The following is an 18,501-nucleotide window of genomic DNA, read 5'->3' as shown; positions in this document are numbered from 1 at the left end:
GGGGTGGAGTTAGGGGACTTGATTTATTTTGCTGGTGGTTTAGTTTTTGTTTAATGTTATCTTACAGTCCCTCTGCTTTTGTTGTTTCTATAGTGTGTTTCTCTTTTCTTTTCAGTTTTTGAGCCTAGCTTCAAACATTTTGAACTTTATCACTTCATCTATGCTGAACTCCAGGAATAACTTCATTCGCAACTACCTGAGCGTCTCTCTTTCGGAGCAGCACATGGCTACACTAGCGAGCATCATCAAAGAAGTGGATAAGGACGGGCTTAAAGGTGAGCGAGCAGAACTTCTCTGTTGGAGGACACAGGCTGTGGGATTTATTGGTGTATGTTTTCTTAGTTTCATGTGGAAATTTTAAATGTAGGAGAACAATGGTAGTACATAGCTTGATCCCTGTCTTACAGGCACGTCAGATGAGGAGTTTGCTGCTGCGCTGTATCACTTCAACCATTCCTTGGTGACCTCAGATCTTCAGTCCCCTGCCTTGCAGGTAAGTCTATGATTAAACATATAAATAAAATGAAGCAGTGTTGGTGTCTGTTACTGTCTCTACACAGACTCCACACCTAGAGTAGTGTGTTGACGATTCCGTTTGGCCTTAGAGTATATTCTTTTGAAAACAGAGCTTGGAGTATTTTGGATCTAATGAGCCGGATGACCTTTCAGTTATTCAGTACAAAACATCCTGTAGAGTGTAAACTTAATGCCTAGGGTTCAAATTAATCCACTGAACTTTGAAGGTTGATGAAAGCTGAAAAGGAAATGAGTTTGTATATTTTGTTATGAAGAGTTGCCTCTATCCATGTGTTTATCAAGAAGCATTCCTGCAGATTTGCTTTACTGTCAGGGCTGGTGCCAAAAGGCCTTGGAATTCTCTCAGGAGAGAATCAAATTAATCCTTTTGCTTTCATGTGCTAACTTTGTAGCCTCTAGGTTTCTTTGCTAGGTCATGAGCTGACTCGACTTAAGACTATAAGTAGAGGTTATAAATCTGCTTACCAATCAGTGAATTCAATCCCTATACTTTTCATTGACTGTTTTCTACCGTATTTAAAATACTCTGTTGTTTTGTTGTTTTTTTTTTAAAGCAGTTGGACTTCTCAGAAATCTGCCTTTTTTACTATATTTGAAAAGAAGCAAGCATTACTGTGATCAGTCAAAGGGCTCTTCTTCCAAATTCTTAGATACAAAACATAGTAGTGTAATCTCTCCTGCTGTGATACTGCAGTAAATGAGTAGAGCTCATTAATGCCATTTTTTTCTGCATTAGTGACTAAGTTGCAAGTTTGTTGTGTTTTAGGTGGCAATATGACAACATAAGTATCCCTCAATAGCTATGCCATTTATTAGAGATATTAGAAATATTGCTGTATGAACCCTTACAAGCTCTGAGAGCCCTACTGTTTATTTTCATCTGCATGTTCAAATCATACTTTTAATTAAAGCATCAGACAGGACTTGCCTCTTTTCAAGAAGTCTCTGTTCTGTTCCAGAACACACTTCTTCAGCAGCTGGGAGTCGCCCCTTTTTCTGAAGGTCCGTGGCCTCTCTACATCCATCCTCAAAGTTTGTCGGTGCTCTCGCGACTTCTCTTGATTTGGCAGCATAAAGCCACTGCCCAGGGAGATCCTGATGTTCCAGAATGCCTTAAAGTTTGGGAAAGGTGAGATAATTTTAAGCTGAAAGTCGATCATCTCTTACCTCTCACATTTTCTATCAAGTGAAAATTCTCTGGGACCAGCGTAACAAGTGTGTGTGTGTTCTCTGAGCAGTGATGGTATGTGATGCTTGGAGGAGCAGAAGGTCAGTCTTCTGTGTTGCTGGAGTCCTTCACATAGAGCATAGGAAGTGAAACCTAGAATTTCCTAGAATCAGGATTTAAGTGTTTCAAGGCTGAATTACTTGCAGCAGTGCTGATTTTAAAAAGGGAAGGCAAATGTCTTATTTCAGTAGATTTCTGGTAGGTTCTGTTACGATAGTGCCAAGATTTTTCCTCTGTGTGCCATTACCTGAATGTGAAAGTCTCTGATAGGGTTTAGCTGACTTAAAGCTATAGTGGGCAGCCTTTTCTGGGGGAACAAAAGTTCTCTCTCTCTCCCTTTGAATGATTGTTCATATTTTCCATCAATTGTATTTGCCACTGATTGAATTTATTTAGGTTTTACTGTTTGCGTAGTCTCATTCCAGTACATAATGTAGTGAATAATTTGTGAAATTGCCAGTATTGGAAGAATAAGCTGAAAAATATAGTTAGGAAAATGTTTATCTAACCTCTGGTTAAAGAGATTTTAAAGAGGGATCTAAGCAAGGAGAAAAGTAAACTTTACAAACTTCCTCTCCTGTTGTCAGGTTTGTGAGCACACTGAAGCAAAATGCCTTGCAGGGGACTCTTCCCAGTGACACAGAAGATCTGAATGTTGAACATCTCCAGCTGCTGCTGCTTATTTTTCACAATTTCTCTGAGAGGGGCCGCAGATCTATCATGATGCTCTGTATCCAGACAATTGTGGAGCTGACAGCGAACATGGATACCCAGCAATGTTCTGTGCCACTTATCGTGGCACGCCTACTCTTGGTGTTTGACTACCTGCTCCATCAGTATTCCAAGGCCCCCATGTACCTATTTGAACAGGTACGATTTTGTGATCAGGTTCTGGATATTTAATTGGTCACCCAGCGGAAATCTGTAACAGGCAATCATTTGGTGTGTTCTGGCATCTTCGTGACCTTTGCGAGTAAATTGGTTTCAATGTTGTTAGCAGCCTTTGGAGTTATAATGCATGATTAACTACGGTTGGTGATTCCTATCAGCAGGTTCAGTTTGAGTGTAAATTCCTTGTGTAACTACTGTCCTAATAAATCCTGGTAAGGACAGGGTGAATGCCTGGCCTTATCTTTAAAAATCTTGAGTACTTGGGTGTTTAGGCACCATATCACAAATACCTTGCATGCTGTGTCCTTGCTTTAGCTTGTCACTGTGGAGGTTTTTGGCACTTTTCTCATGAATGGGATGCTAGTGTTTTATGCGTGACTTTTTCAGTTGTTGGAAGCTTGACCACTGATTTAGGCTGCTCACTCCAGAATAAAAATCATCAGGTAGGGTCCAGGGCTTCTGTCAGAAGCTGGGAATCATTGTGTTTTAGCAACAGGGTTGTCTGTATTTTATGGTTCTTTTTCTGTTGATGGTGGTATTTTTCGCCCTACCCCTTAATGACGTGGGTTGTTTTTTTGTTGTTTTTTTTTTTTTAACCTAGGTGCAATATAATTTGCTGACTCCACCCATTGGCTGGGTGAGTGGATCCCAGGACAGTAGCAGACGAACGTCTGTCCCAATTTATCATGGGTTTAAAGAAGTGGAAGAAAACTGGACCAAACACTGCTCATCAGGTAAGAAATAAAATGTAAGGAATTTTTTATTCCCAGATTTGCTTATACGAATAAATGAGAGCCCATCCTGTGCCCTGGTGTGGGTAGCTTGTCCTGCTTTTAGTGGGAATAGTTACAATAGACAGATAAAAACGCATGCACTGCATGAAAAATTTTATTAAACAAAATTATTGTTGTCTAGGAGTGTACTACAAGTAATTCAAAATAAGTGTGTATTTGTTATGATTGTATGAGTAGGAAAACCTTGGCTGCGTATACCATAGATTAAGGGCATGTATAATGTGTCATGGAGGTAGCTTAGTACAATCTGGTATTGGTTGTAAAATGTGAAAGGTTCTGGGGATGGAGCAGAGAGCATAACTTAATGCTGCATCATTAAAACTGTCACTTTGAATGTTATTTTCTGTCCTCACGTTCCAGACGCAGTTCCACAGCCCAGGTTCTACTGCATCCTATCTCTAGAAGCTTCTGAAGATGATCTGAACCGTCTAGATAGCATGGTATTGGGATTTCTGTTTTAAAGACCTTTCTGTAAGCCTTGAGAGCCATGTTGATTTGACAAGTGCCAGGGAAAATAGACAGGAAGGAAAGACGTGATGAAGCAGCTAGAGCAGAAATATTTCACCAAGTGGAGAAAAGAATAGCATCTGAATAAGATAATAGGGGATTCCTTTTTGTGCCTAATTACATGTCAGGGAGGTCAGTATGCGAAATCTGTGTAGATGTGTTGGACTACTTGTAGTAATTCTTGTGATTTCAATATGTCTGCTATCAGAGAGAGCGCTATCATATCCACATTTATTTTTCAGTGCTGCTGAAACATCCAAGACAAAGACACGAGGCGTTAGAGTTGCTTTCTCATCATTTTGCTCCATGTTCTTCCTGGGTTTTGTTTCCTTGCTAAATTTGTTGTCAAGGTTATGGGCTTCCTTAATGTGCACTCCCTTATAAGCAGTTCATTGGTAGCCTGGCGAGGAGAAAAACACCCAACAGAACTAACTTCCTGAAGTTTTATTTTGCATAGTTTTGGTCTGTGGGTATTCTGAATACTTAAGAGAAGGGCTTGACTGTGTATAAATGCGGAGCTGTGCAATTTGCAAAGCAGTGATCCTGACATCATCTCTTGCAGGTTTGTGAGGTCCTTTTCTCTAAGACTATGAAGTATGATGAGCTTTACACAGCCCTGACTTCATTACTTGCAGCTGGGTCACAGTTTGATACACTTAGGAGGAAAGAGAACAAAAATGTCACTGCACTGGTAAGACTGTGTTGCTGTGAAGTTGACTGCATTGAGGAATAACAAGTTTTCAAACTTAGTATTTTCAAGCGAAGTATTTAACCAAAGGATTCTCAGCAGTGGTTGGATTAATGGGGAACTTAAAGACCCCATAGCTAATGGTAGTGTTTGTGGTGGTGGTACATCTCATATGAGTATTTAATTCATAACATGTTTTAGACTTGCTGTATGTCCCTGGTAATTCCAGGAGGTCTGGCTAGAATATGATTAAGCAGAAAAAAAAAGTATAATCTTTTTTTTTTCTTTTGTCACGCCTCTTTGTTGCATAATTTGTTGTAAAATATGACAGAAAATCAGTCCAGCATGTGTTCATCTCATTTGGCACATCTACAGGAATCTAGAGTCTCTGACGAGATATAATTTCAGTAGCTGTAATAATTGAAAATGCAATCTTTCTTTATTAATTTGTCCAACTGTACTCCTGTTTAGGAAGCCTGTGCACTTCAGTACTACTTCTTGATACTGTGGCGGATACTAGGGATTTTGCCTCCATCCAAAAACTACATGAATCAATTGGCTATGAACACACCAGAGATGAGTGAATGTGATATTTTACACACGTTGCGCTGGTCCTCCCGTCTGCGAATCACATCTTACGTCACGTGGATCAAGGTAAAGCCTCATCTTTATAGGGGTGTTTTGTCGTGTTGTTGATAGTAAGAATGTCAGTCTCTAGTTCTTCCACACTGACTGCATATGGGATTTGTTAAGTGGGCACAGTGGTGAGAACTGGGAACTTGTGTCTGTGTTTTCTCAAGTGGTTCTAGCCTGGTAATTGGCAGAGTGGTTAATTATAGAGCACTTCTAAACTGTGACAGGTCTTTTTTTGGCATCCGTAGGATCATCTTACCAAGCAGGGCATGAAAGCTGACCATGCTGCTTCTCTCATTGAATTGGCCTCCAGCAAGTGCAGCTCAGTGAAGTATGATGTGGAAATAGCAGAGGAATATTTTGCTCGACAGGTAAGGTGATGTGAATGCCATTGTGTGTATGGAGCTTCTATTTTTGTGGAACGATTTGCACTTACTATTGCGTCCTTTTATATTTTAAGATATCTTCTTTCTGTGGTGTTGATTGCACAACTATTCTCCAACTGCACGAAGTTCCCAGTTTACAGTCCATTTACACCCTCGATGCTGCAATTTCCAAGATTCAGGTTTCTCTAGATGAGCACTTTTCCAAGCTAGCTGCAGAAACTGATCCACACAAGTCTTCAGAGATAACCAAGAACCTCCTGCCTGCTACGCTACAGCTTATTGACACTTACGCTACGTTTACAAGGTACAGTCCTTAGGATTGCTAGTAGGAACACAATTTCCTTCTATGCATAGGGCTTTCTTTGCATTTTGTTTCTTCTTTTCTTAGAGGTAGGTGCTTTTTTTATTGTAGTCCAGTATAATTACTTGAACTTATGTCCTCTAGAGTCCCCATTGTTTTAAAAGAAGAATAAAAAGTAGCTTCTGAAGCCATGTATGGGAAGTTGTTGTTTCTAAGTAGGCTCCTTGTCTGATCTTTCAAGATTTTCTTGCAAGCTTGTACAATCAGCTTTTCCTCCAAAGATGAAACCTCCTCTTACCAGTCTAGGATAGTGCTACTTAAAGTTATTTCTCTGAGATAATATTGAGACTGTCAGACCATCAAGAAAGAGAGGGGGTTTAATTCTTACATTAAGAGTCTGAAGTCGTCTAAATTCTTGTTAGAACCTGTGTAGAAGAAAGTGAAAGTAAATCAGCTTTCTCTTTTGAATGGGCGCTTTTCCTCGTAAGTAGCTTAGAGGAGATAAAAGTCCAGAACTCTCTTAGTGGTTTAACATGAAGTATGGGGCAGAACTTCAGAAGTTTGCTTCCTTATCTGTCCCTATATTGACACACTTAGTTCTGACATGCAGAGCTGTTTCCTGAAATAAATCCTTTCCATCTTGAATGCAGATCTTACTTGCTACGGAGCCTCTCTGAAGAGGGCTCCACTGAGAACAAACCCTCTGAAGAGAAGCTCCGAGGCTATGCTGCTGTCCTGGCCATTGGATCCAGCCGTTGCAAGTCTAATACTCTAGGTGAGGATAATGGATAGTTCAGATTTCCTTCTGTCTGTAGGTGAAGCTTTCTGCAGTGCTGCCCGCATTCAGCTTCAAAGCCATATGCTGGCTAATGTGTTCTTTTTCTCAACCACTTTGTTCAAATGAGTATATTATCCTGTCAGCAGGAGACTGAGAATTCTTTTCCTTGTAGAATTGTAACAGTTAAAAGAGGGGAAAGCCTTGAAAGTGTAACTATCTTGTGCGCTTATCTGGCTAATTGAAATGCTTTTATAACCATGTTGGTGCTCCAGTGACATGGCATAATACGGGGAACTGTGAAATGTTGATATGTTGAAGACTGCTGCAAATTATTTTTGCCATGTTTCCGGTTGTTTTAATAAAGTGAAAGAACCTGGGAAGCTCTTGCAAACTTTAGGGATAATTTTGACTTGTAGAAAAGAATGAAACTAGCATTTTTACAGCTCAACTTGCTAAAGTTGTGTCTTAATCAAATGATTTAGTTTTAAACAGTGTTATAGAAGCATTCTGGTTTTCAATAGGACCCATGAAATTACTCAGTGACTTACGATTCCATACTAATTGCAGGTCCAACACTTGTTCAAAACTTGCCGTCAACTGTGCAGACTTTATGTGAATCATGGAACAACATCCACACAAATGAGTTTCCAAACATTGGCTCATGGGTGAGTCCAGCCTCGTGGATTGATCTGGTGTGATCTTAGCTCCATAAATCGCTGGGAGTGGCAGGCAGCGTGTCTTTTTGTTTAAGATAAATGGTTCTGATTTTTGTGCGTGTGTGTCTCAATCCTTAGCGCAATGCCTTTGCAAATGACACGATCCCGGCAGAAAGCTACATCAGTGCAGTTCAGGCCGCCCACCTTGGTACTCTCTGCAGCCAAAGTCTACCTCTTGCAGCTTCCCTAAAACACACCCTTCTCTCCCTGGTCAGACTCACTGGGGATCTCATTGTGTAAGTGATGTTTTTTGTATTACATTCTCGCCATGTAGATCTGTTTGCTCTTCTAAATATCTGTCTTTATCAGACTGTTCAGGTGGAACACTTAGTGAACTGGAGCTGTATTTTGAACTAAGCCTTTAATGGAGTTACTTCCAGTTTACAGTTCTAAATTCTAAATGAATGAAAAATGGCCTTTCTGTCTTGATCTGGTATCTCTAAAAGTCAGACTCCCTGAGAGAAACCTTTAGTCCTTTTTGTTGAATAAGGACTTGAAGAAACTGGGATATAAACTGAGACAATATTGGTCTAACTAATTCATTTGTGGTTTTTTCTTATCATTGACTTGTGTGATGTTTTCAAAGCATAAGGAAAAAGTGAAATGAAAGAATGATTATTTTTTTTTCCCAGGGACTTACTCTAAGATATTCTGAAACAAAAAAAGTAGCTGTTGACGTTGCAGACAAATCCAAAAGCCATACTGTGTGATAGCATGGCTATCTAGGAAAACATTGTAGCTGTATATATGCAAAAGTAACAAGAGTGGAGTTTTCCAAATGAGGACCATTTTTCTGAGGGGAAACATGGCTGCGTCAGTGTATTTATCCTGGCTTTCTAAAAAGGAGTTTTATCACAGACTTCCATCCAGACTTGTGTCTTACTTGTTTGACTTCTGATTTATCCAATAAAGGTGTTCTTTGATACATCATACAGAAACTTAGCCTGTTTTCTTTTCTTTTCAAGCTGGTCAGACGATTTGAACCCACCACAGGTGATTCATTCCCTATTGCCCCTCCTTTTGGAGACCAGCACAGAGAGTGTGGCAGAGATAAGCAGCAACTCCCTAGAAAGGATCTTGGGCCCTGCAGAATCAGACGAATTCCTGGCACGTGTTTATGAGAAGTTGATCACAGGATGCTACAACATACTGGCCCATCACTCTGATCCAAACAGGTAACGGGCCATGTGGCTTGTAGTTCTCCTTCAAAAAAGCTGTATACAAAGGATTACTACAGTGTGTTTAAACATCAGTGTCGGTTCTTGAAGAGCACAACAGAAAGGCAAAAAATCAGCTTATTTTACCTGTTGAAGACTTCTATACTTGTAGACTAAAAAGACAAGATATTTTATTCACATTACCATAATTTTCAGCACTGCCATTCAGGCAGGCAGTGTGGATTTTAATCATCTCTTGTAACTCTGGATGGAGCATGTATATATTTGGATAGTTTTTTATTTAAGCAAATAGAAAATTATGTAAATACAAGCACAAAATCAAAGCTGAAGATGTCGACCTAACTTGCTTTATATTCCTTTGTCTCTGTTCTTGCTGTTTGTAAGGATGGCTAATCCCTGCTTTATCATAGCAAACTAGCCAGATTTGTGCTTCCCACCCCTTACTCACTGTGTGTAGAGAGGGAATAAGCTCGATGCCTACATGTTGATTCCACCCATCTAAAACATAAAACCATTAGGCATGATGATGATGTTGCATCTTTTTAACACTGATCCTCTCTGGATGGAAGGTATTCAGAGGGAGATCTACTACGCCTTCCGGTAGAGAATGTAAACATAATTGGATTTTACTTGCAGGGTGCGTTGCGGAGTGGGGATGAGCATAGGAGAGAATGGGGAGGAATAACAGTAAAAGAGACTTAAAGTGTAAAAGGAGCAGCCGTTTAGAGGAATTAGTAGTGTGAGAAGTCTGAAAGGTTTCTTCCCTACAGCATCATGTGCCACTTCTTTTTCTGATCGTTTGGTGGATTTATTTGTATTTATGTATGTTTATTCATCAATTATTTTTCTCCTGTCTCTTGAAAGGAGAGCTGCTTTCAGCTAGTGGAAAGTTTATTAGAACTGTATTAGCAAAATTGATCACTTCTTGGCTCTCAAAATTGTTGAAATTATATATTGTTATTTAATATGCATCTTTTGATTCTCAGTGGCCTGGATGAGTCCATCTTGGAGGAATGTTTGCAGCATCTGGAGAAACAGCTGGAGAGCAGCCAGGCACGAAAAGCCATGGAGGAATTCTTTTCAGAAAGGTGAAGTCATCCTCAAAATTGTAGGCCAAGGACTTTAATTCTCTTCCTTTTTCTCTTAGCTTGTCACTGTCAACACCTAAGTCATGTTAATACCATTGCGCAGGAAAAGACAGAACCATGTAAGGATAGGATGCCCTTCAAGCAGCACAGGAGAGCGTGAAAAGACTTTGTGTGGGAGAGAACCTAGGTTTTTGTCACTCCAAATAATGTATTCTGCGAGTCCTTATAGTGATCATCCGTGGGGGATCTTGTAAGATGATTGTTTTGTCAAAGGCATTGTAAGGAGGTTTTTGAGAGATACCGGTCTATAAGGCAGTTGCAAAATCCCAAGTTCTCTCAGTGCTTCCTCAGGGCACTAGGTTGATAATTTTAATAGGCAAGAAAATCTTGAATTTTGCTTTGGAAACTAATACAGGCCCTTTTGTGACTAGATATGCAGAGAATACTGATATCCTACTCAGGACCTCATGAGATTTACAGGTTTTAGTCTGAGCTAAGAGTTTGCTTGTTGTCTGAAAGCAATTTCAGTGGCTTGGCTGCTGTGCTGAGCAATATTATACAAACTGTTACCAATCTTAAATGTGAGGGCAGAGATAACTAAGTGTAAATGGAAAAAAGGAACAAGTTGTCTTTTACAAAGCTGACTTAATTTTGCCCTTCTATGTAGTGGAGAACTGGTCCAGATCATGATGGCGACAGCCAATGAGAACCTCTCAGCGAAGTTCTGTAACAGGGTGCTGAAATTCTTCACCAAGCTCTTCCAGCTAAGTAAGTGTTGAATCACTTCCGTCCTGCCTTTGTCCGCCTTACACTGTTCTTGTATTAGACTGCGATATGAAGATGCTCGAAAGAAAAGCTGTGAAGAAAGTGGAATGACAGCTTCACACTTTTAATGGAAAGCCTTCTACAAACACATTCATTGTAGCATCTGTCACTCACTAGTAATTTTCTCCACCAGCTGAGAAGAGTCCCAACCCCAGCCTGTTGCGACTTTGTGGCTCTTTGGCTCAGCTGGCTTGTGTGGAGCCTGTGCGTCTCCAGGCCTGGTTAACCAGGATGACCATGTCCCCACCCAAAGATTCAGATCAACTGGACGTTGTGCAAGAGAACAGGCAGCTGCTGCAACTGTTGACAACTTACATTGTTCGGGAAAACAGGTAAATTACAGCCTTTGTTGTATCTTTGTTGAGTGCTGTTCAGTTCTTCTGTTCTCTAGATGTGCACATTACTTGAGTTGCTGATGGGTCCTTGTTGCCAGCTTTCAAATGAAGTGATGGGAGCATGGCTGTTTCATGTTTGTCCCGAAGACTTTGCTGTGTCAGTGCTCTTGTGATGTGGGGCTTAGCTGTATTTCAGTGAGTGATGTACCCTCTCTGAATCTTTCTTCTTTTTAATTAGCCAAGTCGGAGAAGGCGTGTGCACTGTTCTGCTGAGTACTCTAATACCTATGGCAACAGAAATGTTGGCCAATGGTGATGGCACGGGCTTTCCTGAACTGATGGTCGTGATGGCAACTTTGGCTAGTGCAGGACAAGGTGCGGGACACCTCCAGCTTCATGGTGCTGCTGTTGATTGGCTAGGCAGATGGTAAGAGCGAACTGTATACTGTTGTTTGTTCTTTCGCATCACTTAGAGTGATTTTTTTTTTTTATTTTTTTTTCCTGGTAATTTGGGGACAGAAGTTCATGTTTACTGATACACATTTATTTTTTAGTTTATTGTTTGGAATATAAAGTGTCTGAGAGAGGCTGATCTGTGTCTCCCCATTAAGAGCAACCATGTGTTTTCTTTGTCCTTTCCACTCTTGATGGTTTAGTTACTGCATTTCTAAGTTTCCTGTTGCTAATCTAAAGCAAGCTGAATGCTTGAAGCTGTTGGTGAGAACTGAGTTTGTACTTCCCAAAGACTATTGGTTGTAACGATCTTCTCTACTGTTTTGTGTTACAGCAAGAAATACCTGTCTCAAAAGAATGTGGTAGAAAAAATGAATGCAAACGTCATGCAAGGGAAGGTAAGACATGTTCTTAGTGCTTAACTTGCAGGAATAAATCTCAGGCATGAGCTGTATCAGCTGTCTTCATTTGGTTGCATAGTGGGAGTTTTGAAGGAATTTGGTCAGGGGGACTGTTATGTTTTCTTGCCTTATAGCAGCTATTCTGGGGTCTAAGTATTGCCTTTCATTTCATTCACCTCTATAGCATGTGACTATCCTGGAGTGTACGTGTCATATTGTCTCTTACCTGGCCGATGTCACTAATGCACTGAGCCAGAGCAGTGGCCAAGGACCAAGTCATCTTTCTGTTGATGGAGAGGAGCGGGCGATTGAGGTGGATTCGGACTGGGTGGAAGAGTTGGCAGTGGAGGAGGAGGATTCTCAAGCTGAAGATTCGGTAGGCAATAGTCGCAGTTAATGCTGCAAAGGAGATGAAGATTTATTTTGCAGCTTTCAAATCAGAATTACTCAGGTTATAAATTAAGATTTTGTTGTTGTTCTTGTTTGTTCCTAATGTGAGACTAAATGAAGAACCCTAGTTGCTAGATCTGGAAGAGAATGTGTGTCATTCATGCATAGATCTGTTGACTTTGTGGTGTCAACAAAAGTTAAAAGAGGGGATCTTTAGAAAACAAAAAGGAAGGAATGGAGTAAGATGGGTTTGTTCCTGCTGTTTTTTTGTCAGCTACTAGCTTTTATATCAACAAGCAACTTGCAGTAGACTTTTAAGTGGAAAAAAAAAGCTGTTATTAATGCAGTCTTTAAAATTTATTGTCCCAATATGTTATTTTTGTTATTTTTTTCTTTTTCTTGATTCAATTATTTGATTTGCTGTAAAATGTTGCCATCTCCTCTTTCCATGTGATGGCATATCAGCTGCCTTCTTTTAGCTTGGTGGTGCTTATCTTGCTGTTCTTAAAATGCACATTTAGTGTCTGAGTATTCTGTATAGTGTGACTTTACTGTAGCTGCAATCATAATGCTTTTCTAAACCAACATTCTTGACAGGATGAAGATTCTCTTTGTAATAAACTCTGTACCTTCACCATCACACAGAAAGAATTCATGAATCAACATTGGTAAGAATCTCAAACTTGTGCTCAGAATTTGACTGATGTTTCTACCACTGAGAAGGAAACAGTCTGTGGAGCCTTCCTGAGGCATTGTATTTTATAACTCATATGGCTTATTTTATGCAGGTATCACTGTCACACTTGCAAGATGGTTGATGGGGTTGGTGTTTGCACAGTTTGTGCTAAAGTGTGTCACAAGGATCATGAGATTTCTTATGCTAAATATGGATCATTCTTCTGTGACTGTGGAGCCAAGGAAGACGGCAGTTGCCTGGTAAAGTGTCTTCATGTCAACATACAAGCTGTGATTTCTTGAGTTTTTAAGGTCTTTTGCAGTGGTCTCTGTTCTGCAATAAGTTACATCATGATACGAGTGCATAAGAGTCCTAAGACTTGAAGGTTTTGGCTTTATAACGACCCCTCTTAATTTACAGCTTGCCTGGAATTTTTTTAAATTATTTTTTTTTTTTCACCAAATAAGTACATTGGCAAATCTCTGTCCTAGTGACTGCTGGGATTCCACCTGCCTTTACAGAATTTTCAAGTTAGCTTAAGCTACACAGCAGTCAGATACCACCTTTTCCCACATTTTCCACAGGAAGCAAAGTAACTTTATCTTAATTTTTTTCTAATACTCGGGTTGAGAGTGGCATGCAGGATACTGTTGTGTTATTTCTTTAAAATTGCATTCTAAGAGAATTGCATTCTAGTTCTTTCAAATGACATTAATCTTGCTGCTATTACAATCTGTATTCATTTTGTCAGTGGTAAAATGGAGTCTGGTTTGGGCTTTCAGCATTGCTGTGTCATTCGCAGGCTTTGGTGAAGAGAACTCCCAGCAGTGGCATGAGCTCTACCATGAAAGAATCCGCCTTCCAGAGTGAGCCCAGAGTGCCTGAGAGTGTGATTCGACATGCAAGCACCTCTCCTGCAGAGAAAGCCAAGGTCACCATCAGTGAGGGGAAGGGCCCTGACGAAGAAAAACCCAAGAAGAGCAGCCTGTGTAGAAACGTTGAGGGCTGTCGAGAGGAATTGCAGTCCCAGGTATAATTATCAGCTAGCTGTTCAAAGAAGATGGTTTACCATGAGGATCTTGGGCAATCTGTGTTGGTTATTTGCCAAGTTGCTTGATTTTTATGCTCTTTTTTATGATAAGAGGCATCATAAAAGCGGCATCAGGCTTAAAATCCAGTTGACGTGCAGCTCTTGTGAAGACTCCCAGCAGGAGCATCACTTGCTGTCTCTGTTTCTTGTAGGCCAACTTCTCCTTTGCACCTTTGGTGCTGGACATGCTGAATTTCCTGATGGATGCCATTCAGATAAACTTCCAGCAAGCTTCAGCCATGGGGAGCAGCAGTCGTGCACAGCAAGCTCTCAATGAGTTACATACTTTGGACAAGTCAGTGGAAATGACAGATCAGTTGATGGTATGATACTAAAGGAGTGATTAGATTATGGATGGGTGGGATCACTTTTAAATAGAAAAATTTCAGTGATACACTTTTCTGTGCTTTTACTGATGACTCAGGTCCCAACTCTTGGCTCTCAAGAAGGTGCTTTCGAGAATGTCCGCATGAACTACAGTGGTGACCAGGGCCAGACGATCCGGCAGCTGATCAGTGCTCATGTGCTGAGGCGGGTGGCGATGTGTGTGCTGTCATCCCCGCATGGACGTCGGCAGCACCTGGCTGTGAGTCATGAAAAGGGCAAGGTGAGTTCTCTAGCTTTGTAGAGAATGTTGGACTGCAAAGGAAAATGAAACAGCCTTAGAGCATGAACATCAAGCAGAATGTTATTCGGGCTGCCCGTCCCCTGATCTGGGTCTTCTGTAAAGTATTGCATAGCTTAGAAAAACCTCACATTCTTCAGAGAAAAGAGTTCTTGCAGTAGAAACAGTGAAAACTCTAAAGATGCAGACATAGAGCTGAAATTGAAATGCCTTTTTCACATTGATTGTGAAATTGGGTAACTAAGTTCATTTTGTTCTGCAGATTACAGTCCTTCAGCTCTCGGCATTGCTGAAACAAGCAGACTCCAGCAAAAGAAAATTGACCCTTACTCGTCTTGCGTCTGCACCTGTTCCATTTACGGTGCTGAGCCTAACTGGAAATCCCTGCAAGGAGGACTACCTAGCCGTGTGTGGACTGAAAGTAAGAGCCTGACAAACCCTTTTCTAGGTGGTTGGAAACATCAGCTCAAAACCAGCTGTGTTTCTTTCCTCCGAGGAGCTAGTGCAGGGCTGGCTCCGAAGCTAATTTTAGCTCATGAATCACTACCCTACTAGATGTGTGAAGTAAAAGAAGGAGGACCTGTATGAATAATATAATAAATAAAACAGTGCTTCAAAATAGTACTTCTTATTGTATTTTAGCCAATTTTACTTTGAGACAGGAGTCAAGGTTTGGTCACATGAAACTCTGTGTTCGAACAAGTAGCTTTTTTTTTTTTTGTATTCTCCCAAATTTAGATTCAGCTTTCACAGTGCAGCATCCACAAATCCGTTATTTAGCTAAGAAACAGCTGTACTCTGTGTGGTTTTGGTTTGGGTTTTGTTTGTTTTTTTCTTTGCAAACTTTCATGTCATTCATCTTAAGTGCAGGAATTTTAGATTCTTCCTCTATGGATCATTATTGGTACTAAGAGGAATGCTGGCTTTTAGCTCTGTTCTTGGCTTGAAGTTTTTATAAATATTTTGTTCTAATATTTGACAAATATTTTTCATTACTCCAGGACTGCCATGTGTTAACATTCAGCAGCTCTGGATCAGTCTCTGATCATTTGGTACTTCATCCTCAATTAGCCACTGGAAATTTCATCATTAAAGCTGTGTGGCTGCCAGGATCTCAAACAGAGCTTGCTATCGTGACTGCAGACTTTGTGAAGGTATGTGTGGTCATAAGCTACGGATGATACGTCTTCTTTCAGACATTAGAGTCTGGGTCTTTGCAGAGTTGCATGTGGAAGAATGTGATAATATTCTTAGTTAGAAATTTATTGGAAGTATAAATTTTTGACGTTTGGCTACTGTTGTCATAAGAAAAAACAAACCCAAAGAACTCAAAGAGCAAAAAAACGAACTGTAACATCTAATAGGCATTCCCTTGTCTCAACTTTTGACCATTTGCATTGTTTTGTATCATAGTAGTTAACTATTTTCTTGATTCTTCCCACAGATTTACGATCTCTCTGTAGATGCCTTGAGTCCAACTTTCTACTTCCTTCTACCAAGTTCCAAAATCAGGGATGTCACTTTCCTTTTCAACGAGGAGGGGAAGAACATAATAGTGATCATGTCCTCTGCTGGGTACATCTATACGCAGCTCATGGAAGAGGCGAGCAGTGCCCAGCACGGACCATTCTATGTCACCAATGTGCTTGAAGTCAATCATGAGGACCTAAAGGTACTGGTGACTTCCCTTTCTTGTAGCATGCGCTGCCATGGGTTTATCTTTTTTTTTTTTTTTTTGGTGTGTCTTACATTTGAAGGCAGAAGTTTCCCTTTTTCCCTTTTTTTTTTTTTTTCTCCTTTTAAGCTCCCTGATCTAGATCAATGAGCCTGCCGTTCTCTAAAGAGAGAAATATCCTTGCAGTGAAAGGGGGTGGGGGTGAAAATTAAACCCCTTGATCCTTTCATCTAGAAAATGGAGCATGTTTTCCATGGCTGGCTCGGAAGTCATGCCCAGCAGGATTTCTCAGCAGGGAGATGGCTTCAGAGCAGTGCTGTTCTCAGAGTGAGGCACTCCAAAGGTGCAGTAACCAGAATGGATAAAGTTACTGACCATTGCTGGGGCTGCAGAGGTGGAGCGAGCCTTTGTTTCTGGTCAATAGCAGCTCTGTAGTCTTGGGGGTGACTTTTAAAATCTGTCCACATTTCACTCGGTGTTTTCACCCCAGCCTGCTCCAAAACAGGGGAATAGATGAGAAGGAGGCCCTCAGGAAAGCTCTTTTATGAGCTGGGAACATGGGGAGTGCTCCATGTGAGATTGTCATACGACATTCAAGCACACAGATGCGGTAGCTGAGAGCGCTACCTACAGCCTACGGGTGTGCAATCTCAGTATCCCCTTCAAAAGCCTTTGAAGTATCTGATGGATGAGTTCACCAAGGAGTTGAGCTTAGAAAATTGTCATTTAAGGCTGCCTTCTCTCATGGGTGAGGAGGGGGTGGGGGGGAGGCTTTTGGAATAATTCCATCATGAGAAATGTAAAAGCCTGACAGTGTTTTGGAGGATGCGTGTTTATCCTAACTGTCGTTGTTTCTCTCTGATCCCCCAGGACAGTAATGGCCAGGTAGCAGGAGGTGGTGTGTCGGTGTATTACTCCCATGTGCTACAGATGTTGTTCTTCAGTTACTGCCAAGGCAAATCCTTTGCAGCCACCATCAGCCGGGCCAATCTGGAAGTGCAGCGGCTATTCCCAATTAACATAAAGAGGTGAGGCTTGTGTGGAAGGCTCTGCTGAAGTTTTAATTTCTGTTTATTATTGTCCTGGTTTGAGGATATCGCTAATCACTAATAAATATAAGCGATTAATCTTAACATCCCAGCTTTGAATGGGCAAAACTTGTGGTGAAGATCCCTTTTTTAACTGAATATTTTTTGCTACTTTTCACGTTGCTTCTGCCCTAATTGCAGAATGATTTGAAACCAAAGCTGGCTGTTTCGGCAGTGGGGAACGTACGCATTTTTTTTTTTACCACTAGGATTTCACAGCAGAAAGGTGGCTTCAGAGCGGCCTTGCTGCACAGTGCAGAGCTGCTACTGGTGCGGCAGCTGGAACCGATGGGATTACCCACCCTCGTGGAGGCTGCAGAGCAGGAAGCCTTTGTTTCCTTTCGGCACCAGTACTGCAGTGGACCTTGTGTATTGTGCATATTAAGGCTTATTTTCAGGCTCCCTTGAGGGAAACCAATCTCTTATGCTATGAATGTGGCCAGCAAAAAGCTGTTCTGTCATCTGTTCTGACAAGCAGAGCTGGGCATTTAGGCCACAGACTCTTCACGAGCCTGACGCAAAGCCACTGTCATGAGTAGGCTCTGTGGAAGCGTCAGGTTCCAAGAGCTCCCTAGCCCCAGTTGAGTTTGGCTTCGTCTTTTTCCAGCTTTGGTTTTTTTTCCAGTGAGCAGAGTCACACAGCTTCTCCTGTGTTGACCTTCACTTAGTGCAGCTGGGTGTGTTGAAACATGGCACTGTGCATCTGTTCAGTTAAAAAGATGGCTGAAGACCATTTAAAAATTACTCCCTTGGGTTTGGGCATATTACTTAAGTGTCTTTCCTCAAGTTTTCAGGATAGAGATCAGAGCTGTGGATTGGGATGCTTATGCCTTCTGCCCACTCAAGTGACGGTCTCGGGTTTCTCACCTGTAAACTGAGCACTGATGTTCCTGTCTTTTCCTTAATGCAGTTCTTTGAATTCCTGCTGAGGATGAAGTTTTAACTGATTTGAACTGTGATAAAGTTTGAGTGGTTTTGCTTATTTTGCTTCTTAAATTAATGTCATTCATTAATTAATGTCTTCATCTCTTGCAGTTCAAATGGTGGGAGTAAGACTTCACCGGCATTGTGTCAGTGGTCTGAGGTGATGAACCACCCTGGCTTGGTGTGCTGTGTTCAACAAACCACAGGTGTCCCACTGGTGGTGATGGTGAAGCCAGACACCTTTCTCATCCAGGAGATTAAAACCTTGCCAGCCAAAGCAAAGGTTAGTCATAG

General features: G+C 41.1%; 1 protein-coding gene across 1 annotated transcript in view; it reads left to right on the top strand.

Annotated features, from left to right (window-relative positions):
* Positions 1-18,501, top strand: part of UBR4 (ubiquitin protein ligase E3 component n-recognin 4) — a 78,405-nt gene that overhangs the window by 11,418 nt on the left and 48,486 nt on the right. The window contains exons 16-45 of the mRNA XM_082493705.1: positions 116-275; positions 408-493; positions 1,497-1,666; positions 2,353-2,635; positions 3,258-3,390; positions 3,811-3,890; positions 4,520-4,648; positions 5,117-5,299; positions 5,527-5,649; positions 5,739-5,968; positions 6,616-6,740; positions 7,311-7,408; positions 7,538-7,695; positions 8,425-8,634; positions 9,624-9,725; positions 10,393-10,493; positions 10,684-10,882; positions 11,124-11,312; positions 11,673-11,736; positions 11,924-12,115; positions 12,727-12,797; positions 12,918-13,065; positions 13,608-13,835; positions 14,048-14,218; positions 14,320-14,502; positions 14,783-14,941; positions 15,522-15,674; positions 15,965-16,192; positions 17,066-17,223; positions 18,319-18,490. Coding sequence (XP_082349831.1) covers positions 116-275; positions 408-493; positions 1,497-1,666; positions 2,353-2,635; positions 3,258-3,390; positions 3,811-3,890; positions 4,520-4,648; positions 5,117-5,299; positions 5,527-5,649; positions 5,739-5,968; positions 6,616-6,740; positions 7,311-7,408; positions 7,538-7,695; positions 8,425-8,634; positions 9,624-9,725; positions 10,393-10,493; positions 10,684-10,882; positions 11,124-11,312; positions 11,673-11,736; positions 11,924-12,115; positions 12,727-12,797; positions 12,918-13,065; positions 13,608-13,835; positions 14,048-14,218; positions 14,320-14,502; positions 14,783-14,941; positions 15,522-15,674; positions 15,965-16,192; positions 17,066-17,223; positions 18,319-18,490 — 4,686 coding nt within the window. The remainder of the gene's footprint in view (positions 1-115; positions 276-407; positions 494-1,496; positions 1,667-2,352; positions 2,636-3,257; positions 3,391-3,810; positions 3,891-4,519; positions 4,649-5,116; positions 5,300-5,526; positions 5,650-5,738; positions 5,969-6,615; positions 6,741-7,310; positions 7,409-7,537; positions 7,696-8,424; positions 8,635-9,623; positions 9,726-10,392; positions 10,494-10,683; positions 10,883-11,123; positions 11,313-11,672; positions 11,737-11,923; positions 12,116-12,726; positions 12,798-12,917; positions 13,066-13,607; positions 13,836-14,047; positions 14,219-14,319; positions 14,503-14,782; positions 14,942-15,521; positions 15,675-15,964; positions 16,193-17,065; positions 17,224-18,318; positions 18,491-18,501) is intronic.

The sequence above is a fragment of the Vanellus vanellus genome, assembly GCF_965231255.1.
Source record: "Vanellus vanellus genome assembly, chromosome: 20".
NCBI lineage: Eukaryota > Metazoa > Chordata > Aves > Charadriiformes > Charadriidae > Vanellus > Vanellus vanellus.
The sequence above is the reverse complement of the archived record's forward strand: the minus strand, read 5'-3'. Positions and strand labels throughout refer to the sequence as shown.